We start from the raw sequence: 13094 nt of genomic DNA, 5'->3' as shown, positions 1-13094 counted from the left end.
AGCAGAACCTCGACCCACCGAGGCCTTGGGCAGCTCCCTCCCCTGTCCAGGCTGTAGGAACCATCCATGAGCTGCTTACGTGAAGGGGAACTTGAAGTCGTTGGGCTTAATGCAGCGCACGTAGTGTGGGGTGGTGGCGTTCAGGGTTTCCATCAGCAGGTGGAGGGAGTTTCGGAACTTTTTGAAAGAGAAAAAGGGAAAAATATCAGGGAACAGCCTCAAGAAGCTCAGTCCTGTTTGAGATTGCCTCGGGAAGCTGACCTAGGGATATTTGCTTACTTGTAACAATGCTTTCGGTAATAATCACCAGCTTGGTTTTGTTATGGCAAGAGATTTTAGTTTCAGATACAACATTTGAGTGAATTATGTTACAATGAGACTTTTAAAGGAGTAAAGCTCTCCTATCAGCATGTGCTACATTACAGAAACATGGGACAGACTGAATTATTTTTAGCTTTTGAAGGTCTTATCTACCCTAATCTTCGTCTAATCCATCTCTCCATCACTCAAACACACGGCATATTACTAAGTACTTATTTAGTTTTAAATAAATTTTAAATCAAATTTGAAATTGACAGAGTGGTAAAAAAATTAAACTGTCCATTTCTTCAGCTCCATTGATCCCAATGTGAGACCTACTGAAGAGAACTTTCAGACCAATATCTGAGAGTTTTAGGAGCTCTACTTTTAAAGAAGTACAAGCATCACAAATACCTAATGTACTGCAGTGTATCCTTCTAACCACAGAATGCCCTAATAGATAAAGAAGACTATAGAAACATACCCTACCTGTTTTAATCATGTTAGTACAGATTTTCCTTTTTCTATTGAACTAAATATTCTAAGTAAACCTCTATTTCTACACAGAATATGATAAAAGTCACTTTTGTATTAGAGACGCAGTGTAAGATTTTTCAGCATCCAGCTGCTAAATGTATTTTTTAAAATGTGAGTTTTTGTGCCAGTGTAAGAACTGAGCCCCTGAAATTGTGGCTCAAAACGTATTCGTAATTAGGGTATATTTGCTCCAAAATGTAAGTCATATTCAACTGCATCTGTCTCAAAACCACAAGGGATCCCAGAAAGCACCAGTGCACCTTGAGTCCTGAGATAGAGGGAGAGATTATTTAGTAGAGCTGCATCTTCATACTCACCTGATGTCCCACAGTTTTCTTATGCTCCTTGCTGGCTTGCCCTGGCCTGGCCTTGGCTGGCTTTACAGCCATTCGGGACAAAGGCACACGTCCTGAAGGGGTTGCTGATGTGGGACTGAGGACCTTCTCCTCATCCTGGAATAACTCTGGTAGCAGCTTAAACTGGCATAACAGCAGAAGAAATACAGAGAGTAAAAACACCGCAAGTGATGGTGCCCGTTTGTGCTTGAGGTTGTTAGAATCCAGGCTCAGTTTTTGTAAGCACTGGATTTTTGTTGAAATCCACATGGGTACAAATGCAATCAAGCATTCAAGCTAGTAGTACAGTCAGTGGGTCATGATTTGAAACTAAAAAATTTGTGGATTTGATCAGTGAGTTTCCTTCTGAAGATAAAATTATGATTTGAGGGTTTTTTTCATAGAGCCAGCAATAGCTTCCATGTGAAACTGTTAGATACTGACAGCAGCTTCTTAAGTATTAAGTGCAATTATATATGGCTGCTTTGCTCTAAAAAAGAAACAAGAGTCCAGTGATGCACCAGACTCCTTTGTAGTTGAGAAATATCTAGGACACTGAATAATCCAGCAGACAACAAAGATTATTCCGGCTCTATCACTCTAACTTGAAATAATCAAGTTAAAAGAGGAACTATCACCTGAAAAAAAAAGCGCCAAACCTGAAAGCTGACTGAACATCTACTCTCAAGCCAGTGGAATTGAAGGAAAACCTGAAATATCTTTCCAAATATCACTCAGGGTTTCTGGTTCCCTTTCTATAATGGCTACAAAACACACCCATATTTAATAGCTGCTTTGAAGTAACTGACAACTAAAAGTAACACCACCAGGTCCTTCTACTGACAACTGTAGCACTTCAGATGCATTATGAGAGCAAGAAAATCTGAACTTCTCTACCTGTCAATGCATAATCTTTTATCTAGCATCTGTGCATTTTCTCCCAAGAGGAAAGAGCATTCATTCAGTTTTCAGTACTAGAAAGTGCTTGGGCTAAGTAAAACCTAAAAAATAAAAAGAATTGGTTTTGCCTTGTAAAATTTGGTGAGCATGCATGATATCCAATGAAACATGCTGCACAACAAAATGGTACTTGTGCTCTGTGGTGGTGCCAGATGGGCTAGCAGAAGGCATCAACTGCTCCTCAGCAGCATCCAGCACAGCACTCCAGCATCATTTAATGACTATGAATGCTATCAAGGTATCCTAAACTCCTGAACTAAAAAAAGCAGTTTAGCTTTATCTCATCTGAGCTGTGTTAGGAGCACAATCATCATAGATTACCTTTGTAGCTGGTGGAAGAATGACATCTCCAGAGAGTGATTTAACCTGTCTCACTGACTCAAAGAGTTCAGGATGATTGGGCCACCACCACCTCATCCAGCTGCCTGTGGTCAGATGGAGTGAGTGGGTATGTGCAGGCACCTCAGCTACACAGCCAAGTCTCTTCAGCCTATACACAAACTCATCTGAATGGAGTATCATTGACTCACAGAACGATTTGGGTTGAAAAGGACCTTAAAGATCATCTAATTCCAACCCCCCTGCATGGGCAAGGAAACCTCCCACTAGACCAGGTTTCTCAAAGTCCTGTCCAATCTGGCCTTGAACAGTTACATACTTTGTATGAAACTCCTGATGCTCTCACACACCAGGGGTGGAAAGGACACCCCCAGTGCCTGGACTGTAGATAGCTTAGAAGAGATCATCCATCAGTAGGTAAGCCCCATTCCCTTTTTCCAACCCTGGAAAAATCTGACTGTAAAAATGGGCAAGTGCATTTCAAAGGTGTCATTTCCACAGCCACTGCCTCAGTTACTGCACACAGGAGGAGGAGCAATGTATGGCCTTCTGCAGCAGAGCCCAACACCAGGAGAGCACTGCTGAGATGATCCACACTGTGGGGGAATGAACGCTTTGGTTTTGTTTTGTTTTTCAGTATCTTATCAATTTCTCTGTTTTGCAGAATAGTAGGGGTATTCCAAGAGAGGGAAAACACTGATCAAAGGGCAGATAATTCCCATGGTACAAAAGGAGCAAGCAAGCATTTTTCCCCTGTAATTTCTTCAGACAACTTAACAGACATGCTGCTAGCAGCTTTACAGATAATTTCTTCCAATATAGAGACACAACAGAAGATTTTAACATGCCAGCAGCAAGCATAAAAGCTGAGGACTGTTGTTTTGCTTTCATGATACATGCATGGAAACTGAACAAGTTCAAAGAGGTCCTGTGGGTGGATTTATAGAGAAGGCCAAGATAAATAGCTAAACACTACAGTGCCTGCCAAAAGCAGCCTGTGTCATGCACTTTGGAGAGCAAAGAAGCATTCCAGCTGTATGTGAGAGTGGGCATGGGCAGGATGGCAGATGATGTGGTTCAATTTAGAATTACCTTCTGTTGAATGTGCACAGCAAACCCAGAAAACAGCGACAACAACAACAACAAAATATCAGAAATTCATTCCCACTGCAATTACTGATAAAGAAAGCCTGCTCAAAAGTAAAAGTTAAACATTCCTCTTCTTAAAGTCTATTTGCTGCACAGTTTTTTTTTAAACATTGATTTTGGTAAAATTTACCATTGGGCAAAACCATGTTGTATTTTAGTGTTTAAACTGAATTAACCTACTGAGCCTGCCCAAGCTGTTGTCATGCTCTATATGGCAGCTACATCCCTGTCATCCCTTACTCACTGGACCACATTCCTCAGAGCAGCTCTGCAGTGTCCTGCTGCACCATGGCAGAGCCTGAGCTACACAGGCAGCAGGTCCCCACCAGCCCTCAGGCAAACAGCCACTGACCTCACTCAAACCACTCCAACACTTCCCTCAGCAGAAAGTCTGCTGCAGATCTTCATTATACTACATGCTTTAATCATTAAACTTCATATATCTCAGAATAGAAACAGAAGAGAAAAAACGTTGGTTTTCCTGATAGAATAGCTTCATTTTAAATAGCCTGTCCTTGATACCCAGCTCCCTGGGCCATCAGAGCTAGCAAATTCCCAACAGCCATCACAGCACAAAGTCAAGTTAATTGCCTTTACATTTCAGAAAAGCACAACTAGCATTTTTGCCATTAAAAAAGAGCAGAGGATGCCACTGAAGGCCTGTTCTATAACATTCTTTCACTCAGTATTTTTCAATTTGGATTTTATCTTTCTTTCACAGATATCAAGAAGGCAAGACTATAAATTCTCATTCATGTCCTAAGGGTCTGTACATTTCATTCCTCTCTCATTTTGCCTCTGGAATAGAACTTGTCTCTTCAGAAATTTTCTTTTCAATTGTCAGGCTATAAACAAGGAGCTTCTGTTTTCAGATTACAAAACTAAGTGCTCAACTGTTAAGCCTTCTTATACTACTATAGCATATTACAAGTTCTTGATGTCTTTACAGAAAATACAGCCAAGTTCTGTGAAAAGTAAAAAAAAAACAAACAACAACCCAAAACAAGAAAAAAAAACACACCACAACCCAACAAATAGTAACATCAGTGGCTAAATATAGACTGATCTGACATGGAGCAAAATTAGGCTACAGGACTCCCAAAATTCATACAGACAGCTAAGTAAAACACAAACTATGTTCAATTTCAATCAGTCTCATACTAAGGGAGAAGTAATTCCTAGGCTTTTAAGAAATTTTGTATGACCCTTAATCCAAGGATTCATAACTGAAAAAAAAAAAAAAAAAAAAGGGAAAAAAATCCTTATACCAACCTTACTTGATTTCAGGACCTTAATTTGTTCTTCATAAACTGTGTCTTTATTCTTTTCCAAAAAACCTTCACATTGGTATTCTACCTGAAAACCATCATTTCACAAAAAAAGAGTAAGTGTTAAAGTATTTAATAAGACTATTTTGCACAGAATTCATCAGCTGTAATATTTCCATTTAAAACAGATAATTCTTGTGGATTTTGAAAACATCAGCTCTCAAGTGCATCTTTGTTAAATACAGATTTTCCTCAAAAGGACTGCTTTCCAGTAAAAGGTAAAATATTAAAACATATAAAGACAAACACTGTTACTGCATTATACCAGATGTATTTCACTGCTGAGAGATGCCTGTGGTAAGACAGCATGACTGCAGGGTTACTGTAAGGTGAAGAACCAAAATGTGTGTTGAGCATCTCCTTGACTGGAGTTATGTAACTGAGAACAAAGTATTTCATCTCGTTAGCTGAGAGGCAATAAGTAGATCTGCCTGCAGCTTACTGTGAAAATGCCTCATTTGTACTCAGAAAGACTGTTTTTACCTGAAGCAACAACAAGTCTGAATGTTGTGACAAATACATAACAACGTAACAGGGACACAGAGTCTCCTGGACCAAAGAACACTCAGAGCATCAGATAAAAAAAACTAGCATTTAATTCACTGTCCCAATGAACAAAACCCAGAAACTGTTGTCGAAAACTGGACCTTAGAAGTGAATGTTACTGAATGCAAACATGCTAGCTCTCATGAAGTGTCCCATGCTGCTCTTCAACCTTGTTATCAGCAGCAGTGCAGGCTACAAAACACAGGAGCAGCCCCTGGGAACAACGTCACTACTTCAGAGCAGCCACTGGTACAGCTGAGCAGCCCCTCCCCAAGGGCTCACACAAGGGGACTACACACTGAGCCGCAAAACAGTTAAAAAAACCCCTGTGGGGGAAGAAAACAGAGGATCCCCCCACAGCTGAAAGGCTGCTCTGATCATAACCCACCGATGCTCTTCCTGGGGGAGACAGAGCCACGAGAGGGCAGCAGAACCTGCCTCCCCGCTGAAGTCCCTGTCGAGACTGCTCACCTGGCAGCTACAGCTCTGGTTTTGCCTTCGAGGTGTCTGTGTGCATCCACTTAAGCACATGGGAAAGCACGGACAGAAAAATCAGAGCTCAGAGCTTTGCCAGTGCCTGCTTGGAGCTGCTTTCAGCTTTCCTTGGCCCTCACTGCTCAGACTGGGCATAGGAAAGCCTTGTTTTCAAGTATCAAATGACATTGCTTAATGATAGCCTAATGAACAGTGTATGAAATATTAATTGAATCCTTCCTGTTTCTCTCATCCACCAAATAAAACAGAACTCAGGCATCTGAAAGTTACAGAGAAGTTCTTGCTGCTTTGGTTAAAGTAGCACTAGATGCACCCGGAACAGGACCCCTGTTCTGTGCATAAATTCAAGAACCTGGGAGAAACCAAGTGAGGGCAAATTAAGGCGCCAACCCCCCATGTCAGTCCATACAGATCTACTGATAAGAATCCCAGAGCTTCCCCAAACTTTTTTGACAAAGCTGACAGCACTCTGAAGCAGCTTCTTTGTTTACCAGGACACTTGTTTTACACAGGAATTTAAACTTTTTAACCTGATTTTAACCCGAGGAGTTGCTCGGTTTGATGATGCCCTGAGGGAGCCAACCCAGGTGTGCACTGCACTGAGACACCCCTCACCCAGCTGCCCAGCCAGAGCTGGCACTAGCAGGCACTGCTCCAGCAACAAGAGGAAGGGGGTGTCAGCCTCTTCCCTCCGTGCACATCAAGATGGCAGCAAAACCAACATTACTTTGTTGTTGCTCTTTAGCCAGAAATACAGTGAGATACTTCATGGTTTTCATTTTTGAGTCATTCTTTAGCATAACTGGAATTGATACAATTATGCTGTGAACTGCAAAAACACTGAGCTGTCATGTTTTGGAAAGGGTGGTTCTTTTCTGTTCCTCACTCTGCTCAGCTGCCAGGTCAGCCTTCTTCTCCTGATGGAGCGTGCAGGCAGGCACACATTTTGCAAGAGGCTGGGTCCCAGGGTCCCGTCCTGCACAGAAACTCAGGAACACCCACCACAGAACGAGGTACTGGAGGAAAAGTCCTTACCTTGTCAGCAAAGTGCTTGATGATAAAAGCCTTGTTTGATAGACGTGGTTTTTCAAAGAGGGCACATTTATTCAAATGAGTATTGTACAGCTTTTGGGCCCAAGTGTCATCTGAGCCTTTTGGCATCTACAGAAGAGAACACGCAGCCATTTTAAAAGTCTTGAAAACTTCTCAGTAGCAAAAGAAACCAAGAAGATGGGGGACAATACTCTCTGGTTTGCTTTCAAACTCCAGCTCCTTGGATTTCCAGCACTGCCACAAGCAAGGAAGTCAGTAACCAACTATGCACTTGCCTGTCTAATACTCTGGACAGGGTGCAGCCCAGCAGCAGGTGTAGCTGCTGTGTGACACATACAATGCTAGTAACATTTCCAGTGTGGTCTGGTTTGAGCCAGGATGAAGCCAATTTTTTTTACTGATTTTTTTTTTCTTCAGTGAACTCTCTTTTAAGTAGCAGAGCAGGTTTTCCAGCCAGTGGAGTGACAATGCTCAGTGTTTATAGATACTGCCAAAAGACCTAGAACACTTTGCTCTGCTTGTGGAATCTACTACTTCAGACACTAAAGGAGCAGAAGAATTCTATCTATAACCCTCCTGTAGGGAGGAGTGGACTAGACAGCAAAGTTGGTTCAACTGCCAATCCTGAGTCAAACCAGGACACACTGTCACACACCTGAAAGGAGGGTATCCAATAGGTACATTATTTGACTGAGCAGCACCTCAGAGGGTCAGAGCTCACCCACCACCATTAGAGATTGCTTGGGATGCTTTGTGATACACGAACTCCAAGCTGGATTTCCACTGAAGTGGACACCACACACCATCCCCTGCACGTGGCTTGGCATAAATTAAACTAAGATAAAAACCAAAAGGTAAGACACCAAGCAAGAGGCAATTTGAAGAAATGTGACAGGACCAAAGACTGCACTTGCTACATTTGGGAAAGAGAAATTTGCCAGAGTCAAAACAAAGGTTGATGAGATACCCAGAAACAGATACAGACACCTGATGGAGAGGGGAAAAAAGCATAAGTAAGACCATTTTTTATCCCCCTGTAATTGCCAATTCTGTTTGTACGTTCTCCAAATCCTTTCAACAGCAGTGTCAAAATGATGGCTGTACACAGATGGCTTTTCCCTGGGAGGCCCCAGCAGCAGGATGGCTGATGACCTCTTTCTCTATGACAGCCCCTGAACACACACCTTGCACTCCTCATCCAACAGATCCAGAACTCCCATTTTGGCCTCTATGAGGTTGATGCAAGGCTGATTGTCGTAGAAGTCAATCAAAGTCCATGGTATTTGTTCCTTCATATATTCTTCTTGTTCCAGCTTAAAGACATGCTACAGGGCAAAAAGAAAACAGTTGGCTGTAAGATAAAATGCAGAATAAATGCATCAAACTCTTACTTCAATTCATCTTGGCACATTAAAACAGGCTATTAGTGACATGCTAGTTGATCTGAGTAAACCCTTTAACAAGTAAGTGTATGAAAAATAAATTAACATTTTTCCTGGCCTAAAAGCAACAGACAAACTAAAATGCTCCTCCATATTTTTTGCAAATAAGGTCTATATTTTCCTATCTTATTACTATATTGTTCCACAATTACTATAAGCTCTGTTCTCTTATTAAATAAAAAACAAAACACCACCACAAAATCCAGAAAAAACCTCAAGTGCAGGAGCAGCAACTTATGAAGTGGGATGTGCCATGCATTTATGATTCTGAAGTTATGAAAATTTCTCTATTTCAAGTAAAACTTCACTAGAAATACTTTCACATTTCCTTGTAAAAAAGAAGAGCTCCATTTTCTCTAAAATAGCTGCTGACTTTTTCCTAAGATGACACGTTGCATTAAAATAATCTCTTCAGCAGAAACCTCCAAGAATGACTCCAGTATTAACACAAGAAGACCTTTAAGCAAAATTTAGTGGAAGATTTATCTGGTGTGAAGATCCATAACAACGTAGTTGTAGATTTATTAAAAAATATTAGTAAAAAAAAAACCAAACCCTGCACAGCTTTAATGAATTTTGCACAGGATATGAATTAAAACTTCAGGAAATAAATGATAATGAGATATTAAGCAGGCAAATTGTCTTAAAAAAAACAAACAAAAAAAACAAAACAAAGAGACTGCTGACTCCAGTAATTTTAAATGTTTTATCTCCCATTTAAATTTTAATGCATAAATAACTGCTCAGGCAGGCAGAACTGAAAACCCTACCCAGCAGCAAAGAGCAGGGCTGGGGCTGCCACAGCCCCCTCTGCTGCTGCACAAGCCCACCCAAGGGGCTGGGCTCTCTGCTACGTTGCTGCCAGCCAGCAGAAAACTACTTCCACAAAGTGGTTTATCCCTTTTACTCCACCAGCTTAAGGCCACCCTTCCCAAAGCAGTGCTCCTTGAGGGCCCCCATGGGAGCCATTCCCACCCTGCTGCTCAGCAGCCACGTTACACGCCGAGTTAATTCCCGACAGGAAAGCCAAGGGCAGCGTTTTATTGGCCAGTCACATCCAACCTCAGTCCTGAAAGAAAACATAAAACCATTTCTCCACTGGAGACGAACTGGCAATCGTGTGGTGGGAATTAGGTGGTTTCCCACTGTACTCAGCACTGCCAGGCCACACCTGGAACACTGTTCAGCTCTGGTTCCTGCTATATGGAAAAGATGTGGATAGGCTGAAGAGGGTCCAGAGAAGGGCCACAAAGATGATCAAGCCTGATGTACAAGGAAAGGCTGAGAGAAATGGGTTGGTTCAGCCTAGAGAAAAGAAGGCTTAGGGGAGACTCTCTGACCATGTTCCAGTACTTACAGGGTGGGGATTAGGAAGATGGAGACTCCCTGTTTACAAGGAATCACATGGGAAAAACGAGAAGTGATGGGTGCACGTCAGTCCTGGGGAGATTCCGGTTGGGCATTAGAAGAACATTTTTCACTATGACAGCAGTCAGACACGGGAATTCTCTCTACTGGGAAGTGCTGGGTTCCCCAGTGCTGCACCCAGCTGACTGCCTGGCACGTGTCCCTGCTGCTGGGAAGGACAAGGGCGCGGGCGACGCGGAGCCAGGGAGGAACCCCGGGCAGGGAGCGGAAGCTCCTCCCGCGCTGCAGCACAGCCCAGCAACAGGCCTGGCAGAAATAACCTGCCTCGTTCTTATGCAGGTAAGACACATCATTACAAACGTCAGTTAAGGCAGAGGAGAGAGACTCGTGATCTCTCTGGAGGAGGGGGAAGAGGAGCTTCTTGCCACACGTCAGACATCAACTTCAGGATGTGGCTGAAAACCCTCAGAAATAGGGCCGGGAGAGGCAGCACGGGCTGGGGCCTCCCAGCAGCAAAGCCCTGCTCCTGCTGCCCTGCACGGGCTCTCACTGGAGCTTATGGAGACACAGCTGCCTCCAACTTCATCCACACAGTCCTCTCATTGACAGGCAATCTCAGGGTCTTAATTGCCAAGCACTGCTTCTCTCTGATAATTGTTACTGTGATCAGAATTTCAAATAGTCCCAGAGCAGCAGTTAGTCATAAAATCTATTTCTAGGAGATAGTTGATCTTTCTCCATCCCCCAAAGCCCATGGCCAGGACAGCTGGTTAATAGACTGAAGGAATTCATCGCAGCCACTGGGGACCCAATTAGCAGAATGGACTTGGGTGAGGAGAAGAGGAAGAGGAAATGCCAGTCATTTCCTACTTACCATATTGAACTGCTGCTGCAGCTTTTCATTGGCATAGTTGATACAGAACTGTTCAAAGCTGTTGATTTCAAATGTCTCAAATCTAAAATACGCAGATACTCAAAATTACTAGTGCAGTGTAAAAAACAGATTAAACGACCCTATAATTTTAAATTCCCTCCCCCCAGCCAAATTCGTTGCATTATTCTAGGCATAAACAACCACAGTCAACAACAAAGCTCAGAGGCAAACAGCAAATTGCAGTACATGGGCAACTCAGTGATGCTCCCTCCTTAGGCAGGTATGAAGAACTCAGGGACAGATGTTCTTGGACAACCTATTAGTTACCTTTGTCCTTTCTAGAAGTGTCACCCTAGAGGAACCATGAGATGACAATTCCCTTGTAACTTCCCCCAGTGCAACACATCAAGGAACTACCAAAAGCTCAAAACCCTGAAATCCCATTATAAATATCAAACCTGAAAGTAAAGACAAAGATCTTGGCTAGCATGTCAAAACCCAACACCTACTTCAGCTGGAATAAGCAGCTGGTAAGGGGTTGGGTTTCTTCTGTGCAACCCACAGAGCACTACATGATAAAGGCAAAGATGCTTTGCAGTGAGATAATTACATAAGAGGTGTCATCTCTGACAAAAAGACTCACCCATAAATGTCCAGCACTCCAATGAAGGAATGCTGTTTCACCGTGGCGTGAAGGGCTTTGTTCACATGATCTACAATCCAGTTAAAGAGATTAGCATAGATATGTTTGGCAAGTGCATCTCTGGCATTGATGGCATGAAGTTTAGAAATTGGCTTGATGTAGGTTTCGGTGGCAGTTGCAAGCTTCCTGTGGCACAGCCAGTGGGCCATCTCCTCATACTCCACACCCATAAGGTCGCAGAAGATGGTGAGGGGTTCATGCTTGGGCTAACAAAAACAATCTCGTTACGTCTTGAAACAGGATTATTAATAGCACTCATGCAATCATAAGAACTGCCTGCCTGCAGTGATCCAACAACAAGCAGCCAACAGCAGCTTCCTCAGCTCTTCCTCAAAACATAACGAGTTCCCTACCTGCTAATCATATTCACGTGGCTGAAGTAAATCAGTGCATCACAGCTCCCCAGAGGCATTTTACTACACTTGTGTTCACCAAAAAGCCTCACGCAGGGAACTTGCAACCTTCACAAAAATTAACAACCTCACTTCTCAGGAAAGGACTTGGAATTTTGAATTCTTATAACTATGTCTCAGTTTTGAGCAAAGAAGCCAGTGAAATGCCAAGGACAGGACATGCGCTGTGTGCTGAGGACAGACGACTACTGATTCTGAGCAGTGCTCTTGTCTGTTCACATACATCCATGGCAGAGTGACAGGGAATGGGACCTCACAGCCCAAGCCAAAAACAAAGAGGAAAAAGTGTGGAAGGGATTTAGGGCTCTGGTCTCAATATTTAACCCTGTTTTCTCAGTGAATTCTGAAGCCAAACGTTAAGAGATTGGAGTATGCAGATGATGTTCCCTAACTCTCAAATTGGACTGTACAACTGAAAAAAATGACCCTTGTTTAAGCAAGTAAGATCAGCTAGCAAGACTCGTGTGCAAGATTTCTGCTGAAAAATCAGTTCAGTGCATTTACCACTCATTAAGATACTACATCTGGTGAATAACAAACAAACCAATAGCTAGAAGGAGGACAGACAGGTCCTTCCTCCTCAGGAACTCCCACAACACTACTTCCTCATCACAGTCACTTTGCACCCAGTGGCTCAACAGTACCCTGACAAGCAGCATCTTGACAAGGACAGATTACAGGGCACTGTTGATACATGCCCAATAGCTTAAGGGCACATCAGCTTTATCTTTCCCTTTCCACATCCTTCTGACTTCTCTGGGGCTTATTGCAGCCCTTAGAGCACACAGGTGCTATGGCAGTGCTGTTACACCTCCAAAAGCTGTTTAACCAAGCATGTCTTCTTTCAGTTTAGCCACGTCACTTTAGCTGGCTCAGAAGACAAGTATCAACAATAACAAACACTGCAAAAAAGGGTGTCACATTAGGCTTACTCAAGCTGATGTGAAGCAAGCTGATCCATCCCCACAGCACCATGCAGAGCCCTTTGCTGAGCTCCTGAAGCAGCACCACCTGCCCAGGCAGAGCGGCCGCAGAGCTCACAGCGACACGGCCCTTGTCAGGGAACAGCACAGCCAGTGTCACTGAGCAGCTAGATGTTTACCACCTCTGGATAGGATTGCAGCTTTGTGCTACCTCATTCAGTAGGATTCCTGCACTGGAGATACCCATTACAACACAGGCTAGCTCATCATGTCCTGGGGCTCATCAGCTTTCCACCTGTGATCATTAAATGAGCTGTCTTTGTAGGGAA

The 13094-nt window shown here is 43.1% G+C and overlaps 1 protein-coding gene across 1 annotated transcript in view; it reads right to left on the bottom strand.

The window, feature by feature from the left end:
* Positions 1-13094, bottom strand: part of MYO5A (myosin VA (heavy chain 12, myoxin)) — an 83714-nt gene that overhangs the window by 36154 nt on the left and 34466 nt on the right. The window contains exons 10-17 of the mRNA XM_009994544.1: positions 11370-11635; positions 10727-10808; positions 8227-8367; positions 7025-7150; positions 4893-4976; positions 3564-3566; positions 1155-1316; positions 80-177 (exon numbers count right to left, since the gene is read on the bottom strand). Of these exons, the coding sequence (XP_009992846.1) occupies positions 80-177; positions 1155-1316; positions 3564-3566; positions 4893-4976; positions 7025-7150; positions 8227-8367; positions 10727-10808; positions 11370-11635 (962 nt within the window). The remainder of the gene's footprint in view (positions 1-79; positions 178-1154; positions 1317-3563; positions 3567-4892; positions 4977-7024; positions 7151-8226; positions 8368-10726; positions 10809-11369; positions 11636-13094) is intronic.

Source organism: Chaetura pelagica, unplaced genomic scaffold (genome assembly GCF_000747805.2).
Source record: "Chaetura pelagica isolate M959 unplaced genomic scaffold, ChaPel_1.0 scaffold222, whole genome shotgun sequence".
Taxonomy (NCBI): Eukaryota; Metazoa; Chordata; class Aves; order Apodiformes; family Apodidae; genus Chaetura; species Chaetura pelagica.
This window is presented reverse-complemented; position numbering and strand designations above follow the sequence as displayed.